The sequence below is a fragment of the Cydia splendana genome, chromosome 24 (genome assembly GCF_910591565.1).
Source record: "Cydia splendana chromosome 24, ilCydSple1.2, whole genome shotgun sequence".
In the NCBI taxonomy this organism is placed as follows: Eukaryota; Metazoa; Arthropoda; class Insecta; order Lepidoptera; family Tortricidae; genus Cydia; species Cydia splendana.
The window spans coordinates 462929-484130 of record NC_085983.1 but is presented as its reverse complement, the minus strand read 5'-3'; the positions used below and the strand labels follow the sequence as shown (position 1 = coordinate 484130).

Genomic DNA, 21202 nt, shown 5'->3' with positions numbered 1-21202 from the left:
GAGGCAAACTCTGAGACACAAGACACACAGTTGAGTTGACACCATTTTGACACAATACACAATTCACACGGTTTTTTTTTTTCAACATTTTACGAACGCTCCATTCCACGAAGTAATATTTTCAACAAAAATCTGCTTATATTATACATGGCTCCTACAGTGTCAACAAGCGCACCGAGATAAAAATACTGTCTAAAGCTGGAATCATGTCTTTGTTGGGCTTAACATATTAAATGTATAGATAGAATTCAAATTTATCCTTTTGGAACTTTACAACATCGGTATTATAGCTTCATAAAATGGAAAACTTTGTGGGTAAAAAAATGCGGGTGTCATCTGTCTGATCTGTCATTGTCAACATTCGTAGCGTAGCCACAGAATAATTAATAGTACTACCGTACAGAAAGGAAACTTCCTACAAAGACGAAGTTTGACAGCGGTTCAGGGTCGAATCATGCTGTCCCTTTCTAATATATGGCACTATCCCTTTCGGCTATTTAGGGTTGTCAAAAATCAAGTGATTATCTTATCTGTGGTCGTGCACGCAAAAGGAAGTCAAGTGGTGCCAACCCTAATAATTGCTCGGAGCAATGCTGAGCCGAGCGGAGCCGAGTTTGACCGAAGTCATGAGTTTCGCACCCCTGGCGTAGCGTGGTGCGTGGTTCAAAGTAGTTCAAACCAAAGAGCATATAATCACCATGGTCTAATAAGTATATTATTATTATACCATGATAATCACTACGTTTTACTCTTTGGTTCAAACCATGTTCAAACACGTAGTGATTATATTCTCTTTGGTTCAAACTTTCAAAGAGCAAATAACGCAATTAAAAAAAAAGAGCAAAATAATCACTACGTGCGCTACGTGCGTGGTTTGTATTTTATTTATATCACAATATCACATTTATATATGATTTACATACTTATATGATATCTATGAATGCAATCAGCTTTGCATAAATTGCATTTTTTTATTTGTTGTTCATTCCATTGCCATTGCCGTTTTTGTTAATTTTGTGTTGTTGCATCTACTGTCTTAAACAGCAATTTCATAAGAATCGAGCACAAATTAAATTACACGTAATTATTATGATTTTGATTGAAACTTTTAAGTAGTGCTTGATGTTCTTGTGAATACAGTGTTGGACGTAAAACATATAGTATAGTGCGGCATGGACGCGAGCGCGGGCGGCGGCATGGCGCGCGTCAAGCAGGAGCCCGAGTGGGCTGCTGACCGCGGTGAGCTTACAATAACGTTACTCATTTACTTCCTCTGAACACTGTTTATACGTCCCTGCTATTGGAGTCCCAGGAGTCAAGACACGTTTGTGATCGATGCGGCAAGAAATGCCATCGGCCATTGGTCTATAATACAGTCATCACAGTCGATGTAGGCTGTAGACTACCTCCTCAAAATACCTTCTTTAGTCGCTACAACTATCATCTGTAATGATGCTGTGGCCAATGATGATGATGATGTATGAAAATTTTAGTATTTGTTGCTATAGCAGCAACAGAAATACATCATCTGTGAAAATTACAACTGACTAGCTATCACGGTTCATGAAATACAGCCTGGTGACAGACAAACAGACGGACAGCTGACAGCAAAGTCTTAGTAACAGCAAAGTAACAGCAAGTAACAGGGTCCCGTTTTTACCCATTGGATATGGAACCCTAAAAAATGACAGCCATGACCTTTTGGTATTTATTTATTATTCAGAAGTTTTAGGACTTGATTTCTATTATTTTTTTTAGTCTACGTAGTCCATTTCAGGGTTCGATTTGAAATTGCAGTAAGTAACTAATATGTGACGTTCCACGGTCAAAGGTACCTTATGGCGGGTATGGAGTTATGCATATCCCAGTAATCTACAATAAATAAGCTATTGATAACACAAAAGATCAACCTCCTATGTTGTGTAGTTACAGAGATATTATTTTTTGAAAATAATGTTGTGAAATGAGCAACTTTACGATAGAGAAGTTTTAAGTTTAGCCACCTAAAAAACTATGTCCCCTGAAGTAAGGTACATAGTTGACTACAAATAATAATACCTTAGACTCCTGAGATTAAAAAATGTTGCGACTTGTTCTGTGTTGCAAATAGAAACCTTTGATACCAACTGATTTATGTGTATACTAACCAATCTCTTGAAAATAAAGATTTGTTTCATTTTCACGATAAATTGCAATGAGCTGTCAAGATTTAAATTTATCTATAAGAAAACGACACAGAGACAGTTTAAGCAAAAAAATACCGATTTAGAGGTGAAAATGTAATTTCTGACTTTTTCATGTAAAATCACAAAATTGAATATTTATTACTTTTAATGTGACCCACAATCAATTTTTCTGAGCACATATGAAAGAAATGCTGTCATTCAAATGAAATAAATCCTAAAACCGCAACTAAATACTATATTTAACCTCTTATGCAACTCTAAACTTACATGACAATAACGGTCTTTGCTCCATACATTAAAGAAAAGGTACCTTATGGAAATAAATTTAATAATACATCACTACAAAATGTCAATTACATTTAAGTTTATCTTTTATGAATTGAAAATATTAATTTACATTAAACTGCCACAAATTTAATTAGTTCCTCGTTATAATAATCTTAAAAAAGACCAATAATTTGTATGTAAAGGTACCTTGTGGTTAAGTTACATGATGAGGCATGATGATGATGGAACAGTTAGGATAAATTAATAATATTTTTGGGTTAAGATGGTATAAATCGTTTATTTCTTATTAATAATATATTTTGGTTGCCATTGAACAAAAGCGGCTTTGAGGTTCGATGACCTCAGATATTCCCTATGGCAAAGCGTCGGGTATTGGCATTTTTCAGCAAACCAATGGCAGATTTATTGCATGCAACCAAACCAAATGAAGATTATTCTAATTAAGAAAGATTTGACGAGATTAACTTTGGTATAATAGCAGGCTACTAGGATTTGTAATGTCGGTCGATGTATGGTTATAATATTTGCTAGGCCCCCCGACCAGAACTGAAATTATCAAATTAGTTTTTCAGAATGCTAATACAGTTCTCTACCAAACTTCTTTTCCCGTATTGACTAGTTCTTTTTGGGAATATTGAATCACTTTTCCATAAGGTACCTTTTCTACTAAACTCTGAGACGTCATTACTAGGCTTATAATAACTTATAAAATAAAAACAGGTAAACAAACGTTACGCATTAAGGTTTCAGATAAAACAATATAAAAAAAAAAATGGAGCATTTTTTCACCTTTTTACTAAACATTTAATATCTCCGAAACTAGAAACCCTCACAAGGTACCTTTTCCCGTAAAACGACAGCTTTTTCAGTTTGGAATAACATTTCCTAGTTAATTTTGTTTTGTGTGTACAAAATATCAGATGTACTACATATTTTGTTTCAGTAATTGTCAAGGAGGAAGCAGAATTTATGTATGAAGAGGCGCGTGTGAGGACAGCACAGACGGGTGCGGCGTGAGCGAGGCAGCCATGCTGGCCGGCCTGTACGACGACCACGAGGTCAAGGACGAGCTCGTGCTGGGGCCGGAGCGCCCGCACCGCCCCATAGTTGCCCCGGTGGTGAGAGGTACGTAGGTTTTTTTTTAGAATTTACTAGAGCTCGCCTTCGACACACTGTCTTGTCCCACACAACCACTCTAACAATGCACACACCAAATCCAAATACAGTAAATATGCTGAGCAGTTTTGTGTTGAATGTTCAGCTGAGGGATCTCGAATAATAAAATATATTTCCACCACCCTCTCCCTAAACCATATTATAAGTTAAAAGTACCAATAATACCATTAAGGTGTTTCTAAAACTTAATCATTATATACCTACCATTTTACTCTTGATTAAAGATTAATAAATCTATAACCTGCCTCCAATATACATACTTATTTCATTATTTATTTACACATTCAACATACAACGCAGAATACGAGTGTGGTGATTATTTCCCGAAAATCGAATTTTACTGCATACAATTTTTCCATTCGCAAAATTAACCACTTTTTTTTTCACAACAGCTTCCTTTCCCCAAAGCATTTCTAACCATTGGTATATTTTCCTATTATATTTATTTTTCAATAGCTTATTTTCCTGAAAGGTTTTCTAACTATTGTGACTAGTCGTATGCCTATTGCCTAGTATTGGCCTCATTTTTCATTACAAAACACATAAAATAGTAGGAAATACCTTTTCGTTCATGATTCCATTGAATATTCTAACAATTGGAACTTGAAGCACTTGATTCCATGTTTCATTATTTATCAGATGCATTTTTGTTTAATTAATCCTTATTTTAGCTTAGAAATAAACAAAATAAGCCTTCAGAAAACAACCAACAACAAATAGTATTGAGTTGACAGTGACATTAATGACAGCTCGACGTTCCGTTACGCTGAAGCCCTAGTACAATTTCGAAACATGAAATTAAAATTCGTAAGACAAAAATAAATATTATAATAATTAACGCTCTAGATCCCAGATGGCTTAAATAATATATTTGATACTAATAAACATAAAATACTTCAATACAGGGACGATTTTCAGAAATAAACTTAAAATATCTCAAAGTAAAATAATGTTAACAAATTCGTACGTGATGTTTTCGAACGTTCTCTGCTGCCTATGTGTGCGTAGACGTCATTAAAATTAGCTCCATCTTTCTCTAAACTGCATGAATGAAAGGGACATGATTTATACTTTGCAGTAAGCAATTGTGAACGTTAATATTTAAGGAATATGGCTTAGTAAACAAAATGGAGCTTATGATCTTTCTTCTAACGTCGTTACATGCCACGAGGCTAATAACTTCTTCCTCAGTTCTGGTGCCCTGGTATTTTTGGAATAGCGTTTGTCTCTATAAGTCACTGTTATGTCACTATTGTGTCGCCGGTTATGTCACTATTGTGTCACCGTTTATGTCACCAATTTGTCGCCGATATGTCGCCGTTATGTCGCCGATGGGTCGCCATAATGTCGTGGGTCCCTAATAGGTCGCCAATACGTCGCATGTCGCCAGTACGGCGCATGTCGCCAATGGGGCCCCAGAATGTCTCATCTTGTCGCCGGCATGTCACTATTAGGACGCTAGTATGTCGCGGGACGCCAGTATGTCACCGTTTAATCGCCAATATGTCGCATAGTCGCCGGCTCGTCGCTAGAAAAAGGTATAAAAGGCGGAGCGGACCGTCGACTCGGATCATTCATTCTTCAACCATCGGACTAGCAGTGACTCTGGTTTTCGGGCGTAACGTAATACTGGTAAGTGAAGTTACTCTGCTACTTTTTCTGTGTTTGTTTTTGCTTGGAATTATCCTGGTAAATTTAAACTTAGAATTTGTGTCTGTGTTTGGTTTTACGGAGACAATATCGTCGTAACGCTGGACATGGGCTGTTGTGGAGTTTCTTTACTGCCATATATGGGATTTTAGTTATTGTGAAGTTTCCTACACCGTGTGTTCTGAGTGCCGTCATATTATGCAGTGACAATGTCGTTGCATGGCCGGGGCTTGGAATAGTGTCTGTGTTTGGTTTTGCGGGAAGAAATTCTCGTAACGTTAGATATAGATGACAGTGTTTAAGGGAACTTCACTTTTCTATTAAGTTAGTTTAATTTTGCGATAACTTAGCTATTTTTAGTGTTTTATTATGGGGTCTTTTTGCTATTTTAAAACCAGATCATTGTTTGGACTGACAGTTTGTCCTGCTAAGCATTCACTCCGCCTAACGGTGCCAAAGGATTGGATGGTTAGGAGTCTATTGCTCCAAGTTTGAGAGGACTTGGCGTCTCTTCTATATCAACATAAGAGACGAATTATCTCACTAGTCTCAAGGTCCAGCTGTTTAGATGGATGTGGGGACGTCACGTGCGCGTCATTGGGTGTAAATCCTGCCCACTGAAATCGACAGTAATTGAGGCTAGGTCTCCTATTAAATATATTTATATATTTCGGTGCTCCGGTTCATACTAGTGCTGGTTGCGGGGACAGACTTCTGTCGTGACTGATATTACACTTAGTCTTTGTTGCGGCAGAGTTTCCCTCGTGATTAGTGCGTGTGTGTGCTAGGGTACTGATCCACTTATATACACGGAATAGGGCGACTTATTCTTATCCACCATGCCCGCGGGCGATAAGGAGGGAGTCAAATACACTGGCCTGTAGGTTGCCTTCTCGGTTTCGCCTGCCGAACGTTACAGCTTCTCGTAGGGACCACACTTGCGTATATTACAAAGCATTAGGTCGATGGTAAGAACGAACTATGCTTTGAATGTACTAGATTAGGGACAATGGGTAGAGTTAGGGTAGAATCACACACTCATTTTGTTGTTTATTAGAGTTCTTTTTTTAGTTCTGGTCTATACAATTGATATGGTTGATATATATTTCTCTTTAAGGGTTCATCTGCCTAAATCTTCCTAATTTCTAATTGATATGGGGATCATTAACGGCTTTATAAATTTTTATTTTTCATTTCTGGTTGTCTGGTGTAGGGACGAGGTACTGAGTAATATAATCAGGTATTTACAACATAATCTCTTAATTATCAATCTGGATTTAGGAACGCAGACTATTCTGGGATTGAAGAACGGTTTGCTTTAGGGAACCTTTGTCAGGCAAGAGCAGTACAAAGGATAAATTGAGTGAATACTCAATTTCGGCCTCGATTAAACATAATAATTAGTGAATAAACTCGGTACTTCGTTTATACATCTAGAAAACTAGGAATTCTGTCTAGATTATCAGCTCTGGGGAATGGGACTAAGGGATTAGCATCCCTAGCTTTTGAACATAAAAAAGATAAGTAATTATGATGATTGATGGATACTTGACACTTCTTTTCATCATCATCTAGGTGCGCTTAAGTTACGAAGTGTTGGTCATAGCCCGTCTGGCTAAACTGGTAGGGTAGGTGTTCCGATTAATACTTGCAAATCGGACTAAGAGCTTCCAGACCTGCATCGGGCGTACGGAGCAGCACGTGTGAATAAATCACACATCGTTTAGAAGATGATAGTTAACTATAAATATCCTTGAAATGCTAGGGTGTAAAAGAGCTTATCTCAGGAGTGCTGCTTCTATGTTATCCCGGGAGCTTAATAGGTGTGGCAGGATTTTACCAACAACATTTTTATATATTTATATCATCATATATGCTGTAATACTTAAATACATTATAGTAAATTTTACACCATCATTTACATTGCACTAATAAATTCTAATAATTTTCTATTTTTGTAATTCATTTTTCTTTAAATTATTTCTTACTTGCATAAATAATTATTTTATTACCATAAATATCAGTTCTCAAAATCTAGGTAATAATAAATAAAGTCAGAGTCCAAAATTTAGCTGATACTCATTAAAGAATTTGAGGTTACCGCGGTTCACTTCAGAGGGGTCCTAACTACTAGCTAGACGATCACATGGCCATATTTTAGGGGTATATCTAAAGGGGGTGTTCATATTACGAGTAGGTAAGTAAGTAAGAAGGGGCGGGAGGTACATTTTGGTGAGTCCGTGACGCAGGATGTAGTTTACCTGTGTTACTACGGTTTTTTAAGGTATATCTATGTAAAAGTAGCCTTTCAGGCTACATTTTGTTGTACGTGAAATGGAATGGGTACACTTGATTTTGGACTCTGCTTTTATTACGGGTTTAAATAAAAGTCATGAAGCATTAATTTTATTATTCAATAGTTATTATGTACACGTGGAAAGGTCTTAAATAAAAGTCATGAAACATTAAGTTTATTATTCAATAGCTACTATGTACAAAAAAAAAAAAAAAACTATTACTATACTATTACTGTAGTAAGGGTTACTATCCGCAGGCGAAAACAACGTAATTATCTTAGTCGGTTTATTTATTACAACACTAACTATGTACAATTACTCATAACCAGTGTTGCCAGGGCTCTGGAGTCATAAGTTACGTTTCGTTTCCCTAAAAGTCACGTTTTTGCTGCTCAAGTCACATTTTTATATTATTGTATTGTATGGGTAGGTAAATCGATTTTGTTAGAAGAAATTCAGAAAATAATATATTTCACAAAAAATCTACTAACCTTTTATGATTTTTCCTCAAAAAGAAAAAACGGAACCCTTATTTATAGGATCACTCGTGCGTCTGTCTGTCTGTCTGTCCGTCTGTCACAGCCTATTTTCACGGAAACTACTGGACCAATTAAGTTGAAATTTGGTACAAATTGGTGGAATTAGTGATCCAAAGACGGACATGTAAGTCATGTAAACAAATGAATTTTAAGCATGGGGGCTACTTTTGGGGGGTCAATGAGAAAGTTAAAAAATTAAGAAATAACCCAAGCAAATTAGAAAAATCTGCGGAAATAATTCGAGTAGTTTTGAAAATTGGTATATACCTTGTGGTGTCTAAATAAACATACTAAAAGTCCTCGAGGGTAGGGGGTGTGCTGAGGGTGCAGGGAGGGTTAAAGGTACCTTTTTTCTTATTTTTGCTCATATCTCGAATATATGTACAAATAGCATTATAATTACTTCGGTACTACTAAACTAAATTAATAACTAGCTTAAATCTAAAATAGGCCCTTGAGGCATTGTTCCAAGGATGCTGGCGGCATTTCCTCGCTGTATCGCAATGCTGATACGTTGTGCGAGGTAGCCTATTACTTCGGACAAAAGTTTTATCATACAATTTCCTACAAATTTGGTTATGTTTAATTTTACTCTACGATCAATACTTTAGGAGCTTCAGGTTGTTAAAGTTAAATTAGAGTTAAAAAATAGACGGTTTAAGTAATAGGGTCCCGTTTTACCCTTTGGGTACGGAACCCTATTACTAAGACTTCGCTGCCCGTCCGTCCGTCCGTCCGTCCGTCTGTCACCAGGCTGTATCTCACGAACCGTGATAGCTAGACAGTTGAAATTTTCACAGATGATGTATTTCTGTTGCCGCTATAACAACAAATACTAAAAACAGAATAAAATAAAGATTTAAATGGGGCTCCCATACAACAAACGTGATTTTTGACCAAAGTTAAGCAAAGTGGTCAGTACTTGGATGTGTGACCGTTTTTTTTTTGCTTTTTTTTTCGTTTTTTTTTTGCATTATGGTACGGAACCCTTCGTGCGCGAGTCCGACTCGCACTTGCCCGGTTTTTTTCGTAATTGTTCATCATAAATAAAAATTTTAGTTTGGAGTAAGCAAGTTAAGTGACCAGGCCCCAATTTCACCACGGCTACAATTGTCAGTGACATATGTCGAGCGACAATTGTCAAGCGACAGGTGACATATTACAATTTTATAAAATATTTTCTATAGAAATACTTACAAACATGACAGGCATTTTGCTACAATTGTATGTCTTACAATTATGTTGTGAAACAAGAATTATTTTTTCTAGTCGACATATTTGTAGAATTGTTGGTTAATCTTGACAGGAAATGAGTTATATGTCGGAATTTCGTGACAATTGTAGTGTTTCTTGTGACAATTGTCATAAACTTAGCAAGAGAAATATCTGTTTTTCCGATATAATAAAGTTTTTTTAAATAATACAATGATGGTGGCAAACAGAAATACGGCCCGCCCGATGGTAAGCGGTAACCGTAGCCCATGGATGCATGTGACGTCAGCAACAGTGATGTTTTACAATTGTCGCACCTGTCACCGTGGTGAAATTGGGGCCTGCTGATAAAATATAAAAAAAACCGGTTTAGAGCATGTCGGGCTATGTTCAGTGTAGGGTTCCGTAGTTACCCGTCTGTCAAAATAGACTATTCGCAAAAACTCAAAAACAGCTATACCGATTAGGTTCGCTATATTTTTCCTTGAAAGTCTTTACTAAGCTATGTTTTTATGATTTTTTTCATATTTTTTGGACCCATGGTTCAAAAGTTAGGGGAACTAAAGGGGAAAACACAACTTTTTTTCTTTCAGATCGATTATTTCCGAAAATATTAAGTTGATCAAAAAATGGTTCTTGAAGTGTATTCGTTTTAAAAGACCTATCTAACGACATCCCACACTATAGGGTGGAAGCAAAAAAAAATTCATCCCCACTTTAATGTAGGGCAGCCACCATAAAAAAATATTTTTTTCTACTTTCTATTATTAAATTTGGCATGAATATATAAATTTGCTACACTGACAAAGTCATAAAATATAAACTAGAAAAAATATTTTTTTAGGGTGACTCCCCTACATTAAGTGGGGTTGATTTTTTTTTCGCTTTTACCCTATAGTGTGGGTGTCTTGGATATGTCTTTTAAAATGAATAAGGGTCTTTAAGGACTATTTTTGATCAACTTAATATTTTCGGAAATAATCGATCTGAAAGAAAAAAAGTTGTGTTTTCCACTTTAGTTCCCCTAGCATTTTAACCATGGGTGCAAAATTCGTCTAGCTTAAAAAGTCACAAAAATTGCCTCAAGATCGTAAGTCACGCACAGGTCACACGAGAAGGCGAAAAGTCACGAAAAATGTGACTTTTGTGACCATCTGGCAACACTGCTCATAACTTGTGCGTGGCTGCTGTGACCTCAGCAGGGGTATGCACTTATGCAGCCAACCAAGCATTAATCTTCTCCTAACATTTAAAAACTATCGGTAATTTGCATCTCGGATATCAAGATTCTACGTTGACACGTCGTTGGCGCGTTCTATCTCGGAGGTGGCGCCATCTCTTGACGAGTTTGGTACTACATTTTTACTCGTTCTCGGCGCGCCGTAATTAGGGATTTACTTTCATATTCCTCAGCTTAATATGTTTGTCATCACTACTTTAGATCCATCTTCTTGCTTCTTTGATATCTGAAAATTAAAGTAACAGAATTAAAGCCCATGTAGTATAACATTAGCACTTATTAACGCTTATTTTAAGCGAAAAGAATCAGACTTATTTCTCGTGCGCCATAGATTAATTAAGGAATTAGCTTCATTGCAGGTACCAATAATAAATAAATATATATTCTAGGGACAATCTTTCACATATCAACTTGGCGTCGGGCTAGGCAAAGTTTGTAATGCTGGTACTAGGCGGCGCAGTACATACTTGTATAGATAAATACATACTTAGATTAACAAATAATGTCCATGACTTGGAAACGCATATTCGTGGTAGACGAGCCTTTGCCAGGCATCATTTGTAGACATACTTCAGGTTGGGTTAGGAGGCTGTTACCATAGTCTAGAGATAAGATTAGTTTACCTAAGTTAGCCTAGGATGTGGTCAGATAAGATATCTAGTTGTGTAAGCACATATACTTTAGTAGAAAAATCATGGGGGCGTGAAACTGTTCATTTCACGTAGGCTTTCTTGAAATATTAAAGAACCGGGGGCGTATTAAAAATATATACATTAGTTATAAAATTATGGGGGCGTGTAATTGTTCATTTACACGCAGGAATACTAAGCCACTGGGGGCGTATTTCACAACTTCCATATTCTCCCATCTTAAATGTCGGCAATGCATTTGCAACCACTCTGGTTATGCGAGGGAACAGTAATCATTCACCACCGGGTAATTTGTCTGTTATTTTGCCTTCTATATCATAAAAAAATAAATAGCTGTAGGTACTTATATGTCAGAACATCAGAGTTCCATCTTTGTTACATGCTTTGTTTACTGATAAGCTGTCACTATAATAAACTAGTTAAGTTACAGATTGCATAATATGTATGTACGGTCCTGCATAGGCCTGTCAATCATAGAGTAAGAGTAAGAAACAGATATTACAGATAATTCTGTTAGGTTTTATTTGCTTCACGTGTGGGTCCGAATGACAACCACACATGCTAGTAATAAGCTTAAATTTCATTAATGTACGAAAACATCATACATTTGCTACCGTAGGATAAGAAAAATGAGCATTATGTATGTATGAGCTTAGATTTGAATAGGAAATAGTATGTTAAGACTATTTTTAGGCCAATTTATGGATATTTAGGTTAAGAAAACAGTAATAGTACATGCTGCAATCACTATTGGAGCATAAGTAGAACATACACATTTGTATGAAAGTTTATCTACATATTTTTCAGTACGGAACCCTAAGAGTCACAACATTTATCGAGAACAGCGCTGAGATATGTATAGTTTACTGGTTATAGTTATTACTATTATTTACAAGGACTTTTGCGAGCTGCCTTGTAAACCTCATTGTCATTATCAAAGCCGCTCAAATAATTTCATGAAAATCAATTGAGAAATGCAACACGCCAATTAGTTGGACGAACAGCGTGCATACAAAGGCATATTTGTAGTATGAAGGTAGCCTGTTAACTTAGGATTACAGTACAGTTCTGCTGGCGGTACTTTTTATTGTATTCTGATTGCGATCAAGTAATACTTAGTCGGTAAGCTAGCATGCTAGTACCTAAGCTCTGCAACACGTTTGCTATTTTCTTTCTTGTATTCATTGAAGACTAGAGCGACCTTAGCAGCAAATTCTTGAGATACGGCCATCAAACAGGAGTGTTGAAGTATTGAAGTCAGAGGTTCTTGGTAGCCTGGAATAAATTAGGCAAGTATTAGGAAACTTCAGAGAAAAAAGTTGAATAAGTACAGTAATAGTAGTAAAATATCAACAGTCATTCATTAGAGGGGGCGCGTCATTATTTTATTGTCAAATACACTCATAGGAAATATTAGGTTTCACAAAAGTAGACTAGACAGTACTTAAATTCTTCAAAATCCAAAAAAGTTTGAGAAACTTTGCCTTACAGGGCACATTTCCATAAAGTGAGGTCACAAATAAGCTAGATTAAGTTACTTAGTCAACAAAATCATAATAGGATGTAAGGTTAATGGCAGTTTTCATATCTCTGATCTTTCATCCGGAACCTCTTCGCTCATTATTTTGAAATATTAGAGTCAGACATAAGTTAAGAGTTTTTATAGCTTATGATAAGTTTGGTATTTATATAATGAAATAAAATACCCGTCATGACTGCAGACAGTCTATAGATGTACATTGAAGGCAGGCGTATTGTTACTGCGGAGCGATGCCATTTCTCCGGGAACTCTGAAATTGATAAAGTATAAAAGTTAGCCAAAGTAGGGTATATATAAGAGAACCTATTTATAAGTCTCATTAAAAGTGTTTATTATTTAGTACAAGTAGGGTCTTTACAGTCAAGATAAAAATAAAATCAATTTTTATTTTATTTTTGAGAGCGATGAAAAATTTAGAAGTTTGTTTTTCTAGGTACATATGTATATGTTACAGTAGCTTTTTAGTAGCATGGGTGTTATACTTACTAGGGGACTGTTGAAAGGCTCGGAAGAACCCATGAGGGCATCAATGGAAATTTGCTCCGCTCACTGACAACTAGGTATTGGGTTTCGGTTGCTGAAAAATAACAGCATATATTGTAAGATGTATTGCAAAAAGAGGCATATTTATGACAGGACTGGGGTTAGGCCCACATATTGTATCAAATTTACCGGAAGACTGCGGGATCCTTTTGTAAAGAAAATACATATTTATTAACAAATTTTCATTACCATGCAAGAAATCTTGTTTATTTTTAGTTGACATTATCATATAATTTTGATTTTTATAATATATTGCACTTCGAAATTCAAAAAGTTAATATTTCCGAAAAAAAATTGAGCCGGGTCATCTTTTTAGAGTGAAAACATTTTTCAAATTCCAAAAACAGTAAGGTCGAACTAGTGAGTAAAAGTCTTATAGTAGAAATATCATACTTACGTTTCACAGTTGTTTTTATTCATCGAAAATAGCAAGGGAGTATTCACAGCAAAATTTCAACTTCTTTTCTTTCAATAACAATATATGTATACCGGGCTTCATTCTAATAAAGTTGTCAGCTTGCTGAAAAATCAAATATACTTTGTAAATCTTATTGCACCAGAAAACATGTAGTGAAGAACAGATATTACATTGGACAGACAGCATAAAATCAAAAATCAACATGTCTTTCCTTTAATACTGATTTTTACTTTGATCACTTTCAAATTTTCAGAAAGAAATGTGTTGCTGAACAAAGAATAAAAATAAGGCAACTCACTACATTAGGTCATCACAAGCAGAACCATACGAAAACTAGGAAAGCTTTAATGTTTGTCTGTATTGAATAGGATCGAATAAAAAGCAGATTTATTGATAGATAGGTTAATTTGTGATCAATTATTTTCCACTGATTGATATTCTAATAAGCGAAACAGCTTTTAAATGGCAGTAACTTGTTTAAAGAAAGAAGAGGAATAAAATCTTACCTTTGTTTGAAGCAACAGTTTCCACATTTAAGTGCATTTCATTCACAGTATCGACAGCTAGACTCATTCCACATCCTTTGTACTAGATAGTTCAAACACTAGGTCATAGTTATGGGGACTAGGTTCACAGAAAAATAGAAGACGCAAGCTGAGAAAAGGGTCGGCCATGCGGCGGCGAAGCGGAGCTTTCACTTCATTAGTTTTATATTAAATTCTTCAAGGGGCTATATTTTGGAAACCATTGGGGCATTCTTGGAGGCAATCCTTGCTTGCTACATCGGGTAAAACTTGCGTCGTGGTATTTTACTCTAGGCGTTTCAATTTTGTTCTGAGCATGTTTTGAGCGATTGTCAGATGTTTAGGTATTTGATCAAAATGTCGCCGGTAACTGAGGTAATTTTAATTATTAACATCACGATTAGTTTACTTGTATTAAGGATAAATTAATTATGTTTCAAAAAATAAGCATAATGGCGGATCTGAAATGACAGCAGTCAAAATTACCAAAGATAAAATTTCGTTTCACTCATGTTTCACTGTCGAACGGTTATAATTCAGTCTCGAATAGTTTTTCAAAACCAGTTCAGTTATTCACGCCATCTATCGGAATTGTTGCTTAACAGGTCGTACTAAGAACCCGACCAAATTGAGTGGGTTGTGCTTAGTATGTTGCCAGGAGTATTAGGACATGTTTTTGATTTTGTCGCATTGCATGGACACATGCGCATCCGTTTACACTCTCGTTCCGTGTCTCGTTTCGCGGCTCGTCTCACCGCTTGTCTTGTACGCGATTGTAAATTGGTTATTAGTATTTGTCTATGCGTAAAAACTTGTTCACACGATCGATTTCATTTAATATTGACGATAATTAATAGATTGATTGCTAATTGTTTCTTTATAAACACAGATTGATACGGATTAATCCTTAGACAAAGAAATAAAGTAATTATGATCACTCTGGGATAATTGAAATAAAATCAATTCTAAATATTATCTCTTTCTCTTTCTGATATTTTTTTTTTATCATGAAATATAGATGTCGTTAATAGTCTCAAAATCCATCTATAGCCTTCATGTTTACGTCAAATTTTGACAATTCGGTTGGACCGGTCGGACGTTGAATGCGCAAAATAAACAAGGAACAATTTTGCGAATAATTTATTATTTTGTGAGAAAGTATAGTATTGTTTGGTTCGAAGTATGTGAAAATGAGTCCAATTTGTGATTATCTATGTGCGCGTGTGACGACATTTAGTGAATTTTGCAATTCTACGCGCCATTCAAAGTGATGTATTTGAGCAAAAAGTTGCCAAACAATTACGACAACTACGACGAAATTTGTGGCGATTGCTGAATATGACAACGAAGACTTGCTACAACTGTTGGACCAGGCAACCAGGACTCATTCGAAAATACAGGAAGAAAATTCTTATATACCAGACTAAAACCCATCACTGCAATCAATGCTTCAAGCATGGTTTACCTACGCGACAGTAAGCTCAACGAAGAAAAACTTGAAGCATCAATAAAGGTTCGAGATATAGGCGGACAAGCAGAAAACCAGGTGTAATGTAGACAATCATTGACACTCTCAACGATGGAAGATAAATAACACACCCAAAGGAACCTCTCTTCGCAAGTATGATAGAAGTCGAGGTGATTGCACAGGTCAAGGACAGTGGCGAAAGAAATAAATAGATCTTTAGGGAGTGCACAAGTGCCCATTATTCTCATTTTGCAATCACAAGAAACATAAGCTGTATGAGTGCATTTTGTAAACGAAGTAGGTACGAAAATCATGTGGTTTTCAATTGCGGAAAAAAAGTCGTGTAGTAAGTTTATATTATAATGATCATTATTGTGTGCATCAGTGAGGTGTAATAGTGATTGAAAAAGTGGTGAAAATAGTGTACATCTGCAAGAAATGTGCATTCAACAAATAAACACGTGAGTAGAAAAATTTGACAAGCCTATTTTAACAATTTTTAGGATATGTTAGTATATACATATATAAAACGCATAATCGCTTGTTTACATTGTATAAAAAAAAGCTAAATTTGCATTAGGGTCTTTCAAGCTTTTCAATATTTGATGATTCAGTTAGTAACACGTTTTCAGGAAATTCCATAATAATTTGTTCGTAGGTACATGCGTAGATATTTGCGTTATATTTTATGGGTTACCTGTTATAAATAAAATTCTTTTCTGTTAATCATTTTGTGTGTAAAACACTTGAAAAATAAAACAAAACAATAAAACACTTTATTATGAAAGCCATTGTTAAATTTGTCGCAACTTGTAACTCACCCGTGGTCTAGTGGATCTCAAGGTGGACAAATGTATGAAGATTACTTGAATGTGGAGTGGGTTCGAATCCCGGTGAGCAAATAAGTTTTGTTTTTTATGTTTAGTTTTTTTTTGGTTTTAATTTATTAGACTTGTTTGCAAGTTTATTAAGATACTTAGGATCCTTTTAGAACTTTATTTTATTTTATTTGTTTTAGTTCCGTGGTATGTTTTTCGTACAATATTTCTATACAAGTTATTTTGGATATGTACCTACGTGTAGTGTTATAAAACAAACTGGAGTTATGAATAAACTTACGTTCAATAGATTACTTTTACACAAGCGAATAATTGCACAATGTTTAGATAAATACTTACCTACTTACTCTTTATATCTAAGGTGGACTTATTACCTACCCAGCCCTTATAAAGCATTTGTATTTGTATTAGGAACACCTGGGTACTATTTCTTGAAATACCTGGATGTTCGCTCACGTATTTTTGATCACTCGCGCGGCATGTTTCAGAGTGCCTAGATCTCCATTTTAATATAAGCGCTGACAGTGCATAAACGAGTCAGTAGGTCTCACAATAGTAATTTGAATACCATGTCTAATCGTATTATGATTCGGGAGATTTCTTTTATAGGTACGTTAAGTCAAACGGTGTGTGTTTTATGGTGTAATTAGACGTGTTAAAATATTTCCAAAACATTATAAATGTCATATTTGTGTTTCTTTCTTTTACTTATTTTATTTATTTATTTAAACTTTATTGCACAAAATACAAACAAAATGTACAAATGGCGGACTTGATGCCTAAAGGCCTTAAGTCTTTTATTAAGTTATTTAACTTATTTGTGAGCATGTTTGCATTATTTTGGCTGGCCAATGAGCTAATTATATAGAGACAACGTACAAGTAGAGTCAATAATGTATGGATCCCATTACCGCTTTAGGTCAGTTTTTATGTATTGGCTTTACCTGGTGATGGGGTAATGAGATTAGGGTCGTTTAAATGCCATACAATGTACGGTTATGGGCTTCTTATAGAGTGATAGTTAGACGTTACAAACAGCCGCGTGGACTGCTAGGGTTTGGCAGCGGAATGGTTAAGCGCGTATCAAGTTTGACTCTTCTTTGTCTGTATACTTCTGCGGTGGTTTATTGCATAGTAGGTTGTCGATGCTGCGCGTTGAACAACAGTAAGTGAGCGAAAGACAGGGATTATAGAGAAATTAATCGCGGAGCGTTATCACAAAATGTAACAACAAAGTGCTGATTTATCTTTATGTGCGTATCATTTGATTCTAATACTTAGTCAACGTACTTTTAAATAGTAATTACTAAATAAAAAATAAAACATAAAATAAAATAATTAATTGGAAAATTGAGGGATTTTAAAATCATCTGGGAATCATCTACAAATGTTGGGATAGTGTGAGGCTAGGACAAAATGAGTATGTTTTTTTTTTCTTCCCTTTCAAATGATTATGTGACTATATATATATATTTTTTCTCGTTTTGATTACTAATCGATGCGTTGGCTGTCTGTAGATATCAGTGTGAAAGTGTAATAGAGGAGGAATGAAAATGTGTGTGCATTGAGTGTTTATAGTTATGAGTCTGTGGTGATTTATGAAAGAGATGTATGATATGAGATGACGGATGTCAAGTTGATGGGTGTACCTTTTTGGAAAGGACGGATTGATACAGATAGACAAAAGCTGGAGGGTAATCAAACTAGATTTGTCGGTATTTGCAGGGGAACAAACTGGGGAGGGACGGGGATACACAACTAGCCAGAAAAATCTTATCGGTAGGTTAAAATTTCGACCCATTCAGAAGGGTAGGTTTTTATGGCTAGTACTACACAAGGTAATAAGACCCTTACGAAACCCACACACTCATATTGGGTGAGATATATCTGACACTCGACATATTTTAAGGGCCGTGAGCGTCTAAAAGGACGAGGCTCTTTTCAAGAGGTTAATTAGATACAATTACATATCTTATGTTGCTTTCAATATGAGGTATAATAATAATAAGCAAATATTTAATTTATTTTTGTCGATTTTTTTTTCAAACAAAAATATCTTTATCATACCATATTGGGGTATTTACTTATGTCAATTTTAAGTTTGTTTATATATAATAAAAAAAAAACACCCAAACAAACTTAAAGGTTGGAGTATCTTATTCAAGTATGAGACATGCGCCAAGAAAACGTGGCTGAGGGTGATAAGGCAGTGAAATTCTGTTCGAATTTTGGCGATGGAACTTGAAAGCTTCGTACTTATAAAAAGGTCTCTTCGCTTTGCTTGGAGGGTTTTTGCTGTCTCGACAGATGCTCTTCTACGGAAGTGTACGGCGCAATTCGGGTAGAGACAAGAGTAATACTCGACGCGGCCGGGTTGAGCTAGCAAGAACGGGTTAATTAGTAGCCTGCCAGATCCACAACCTGGTATTACTGGTGAAGCGGGGTGGCTGAGGAAAGAGCTGTCACGGTTCATTGACGGAATTCTCATGAGCTAATTTCAGGGCTGAGTCACTAGCGGTCACCTAGTATTGAGACACACACTACACGTTTAGAAAAGGGGGGATATATCCGACTAATCTAGAGTAGATTGAAGTCTTTTACAAATTACTGTAGTAATTCATAAAACACTTAAATCGGGGGCGAACTGTGACTAGTCGTATGCCTATTGCCTAGTATTGGCCTCATTTTTCATTACAAAACACATAAAATAGTAGGAAATACCTTTTCGTTCATGATTCCATTGAATATTCTAACAATTGGAACTTGAAGCACTTGATTCCATGTTTCATTATTTATCAGATGCATTTTTGTTTAATTAATCCTTATTTTAGCTTAGAAATAAACAAAATAAGCCTTCAGAAAACAACCAACAACAAATAGTATTGAGTTGACAGTGACATTAATGACAGCTCGACGTTCCGTTACGCTGAAGCCCTAGTACAATTTCGAAACATGAAATTAAAATTCGTAAGACAAAAATAAATATTATAATAATTAACGCTCTAGATCCCAGATGGCTTAAATAATATATTTGATACTAATAAACATAAAATACTTCAATACAGGGACGATTTTCAGAAATAAACTTAAAATATCTCAAAGTAAAATAATGTTAACAAATTCGTACGTGATGTTTTCGAACGTTCTCTGCTGCCTATGTGTGCGTAGACGTCATTAAAATTAGCTCCATCTTTCTCTAAACTGCATGAATGAAAGGGACATGATTTATACTTTGCAGTAAGCAATTGTGAACGTTAATATTTAAGGAATATGGCTTAGTAAACAAAATGGAGCTTATGATCTTTCTTCTAACGTCGTTACATGCCACGAGGCTAATAACTTCTTCCTCAGTTCTGGTGCCCTGGTATTTTTGGAATAGCGTTTGTCTCTATAAGTCACTGTTATGTCACTATTGTGTCGCCGGTTATGTCACTATTGTGTCACCGTTTATGTCACCAATTTGTCGCCGATATGTCGCCGTTATGTCGCCGATGGGTCGCCATAATGTCGTGGGTCCCTAATAGGTCGCCAATACGTCGCATGTCGCCAGTACGGCGCATGTCGCCAATGGGGCCCCAGAATGTCTCATCTTGTCGCCGGCATGTCACTATTAGGACGCTAGTATGTCGCGGGACGCCAGTATGTCACCGTTTAATCGCCAATATGTCGCATAGTCGCCGGCTCGTCGCTAGAAAAAGGTATAAAAGGCGGAGCGGACCGTCGACTCGGATCATTCATTCTTCAACCATCGGACTAGCAGTGACTCTGGTTTTCGGGCGTAACGTAATACTGGTAAGTGAAGTTACTCTGCTACTTTTTCTGTGTTTGTTTTTGCTTGGAATTATCCTGGTAAATTTAAACTTAGAATTTGTGTCTGTGTTTGGTTTTACGGAGACAATATCGTCGTAACGCTGGACATGGGCTGTTGTGGAGTTTCTTTACTGCCATATATGGGATTTTAGTTATTGTGAAGTTTCCTACACCGTGTGTTCTGAGTGCCGTCATATTATGCAGTGACAATGTCGTTGCATGGCCGGGGCTTGGAATAGTGTCTGTGTTTGGTTTTGCGGGAAGAAATTCTCGTAACGTTAGATATAGATGACAGTGTTTAAGGGAACTTCACTTTTCTATTAAGTTAGTTTAATTTTGCGATAACTTAGCTATTTTTAGTGTTTTATTATGGGGTCTTTTTGCTATTTTAAAACCAGATCATTGTTTGGACTGACAGTTTGTCCTGCTAAGCATTCACTCCGCCTAACGGTGCCAAAGGATTGGATGGTTAGGAGTCTATTGCTCCAAGTTTGAGAGGACTTGGCGTCTCTTCTATATCAACATAAGAGACGAATTATCTCACTAGTCTCAAGGTCCAGCTGTTTAGATGGATGTGGGGACGTCACGTGCGCGTCATTGGGTGTAAATCCTGCCCACTGAAATCGACAGTAATTGAGGCTAGGTCTCCTATTAAATATATTTATATATTTCGGTGCTCCGGTTCATACTAGTGCTGGTTGCGGGGACAGACTTCTGTCGTGACTGATATTACACTTAGTCTTTGTTGCGGCAGAGTTTCCCTCGTGATTAGTGCGTGTGTGTGCTAGGGTACTGATCCACTTATATACACGGAATAGGGCG

General features: G+C 36.1%; 1 protein-coding gene and 1 long non-coding RNA gene across 3 annotated transcripts in view; one reads left to right on the top strand and one right to left on the bottom strand.

The window, feature by feature from the left end:
* Window positions 1-1032: 1032 nt before the first annotated feature.
* The window catches only part of LOC134802419 (gastrula zinc finger protein xLCGF3.1-like), a 30552-nt gene continuing 10382 nt past the window's right edge, over window positions 1033-21202 (top strand). For both annotated transcript variants that reach the window (XM_063775080.1, XM_063775079.1), the window contains exons 1-2: window positions 1033-1239; window positions 3418-3599. In XM_063775080.1, coding sequence (XP_063631150.1) covers window positions 3503-3599 — 97 coding nt within the window. In that variant the 5' untranslated portion in view covers window positions 1033-1239; window positions 3418-3502. The remainder of the gene's footprint in view (window positions 1240-3417; window positions 3600-21202) is intronic.
* LOC134802540 (uncharacterized) lies at window positions 12390-13352 on the bottom strand. The gene is made up of 3 exons (XR_010145863.1): window positions 13265-13352; window positions 12945-13028; window positions 12390-12513 (listed from the first exon to the last, which is right to left on the bottom strand). It is a non-coding gene; the product is annotated as an uncharacterized LOC134802540 (long non-coding RNA).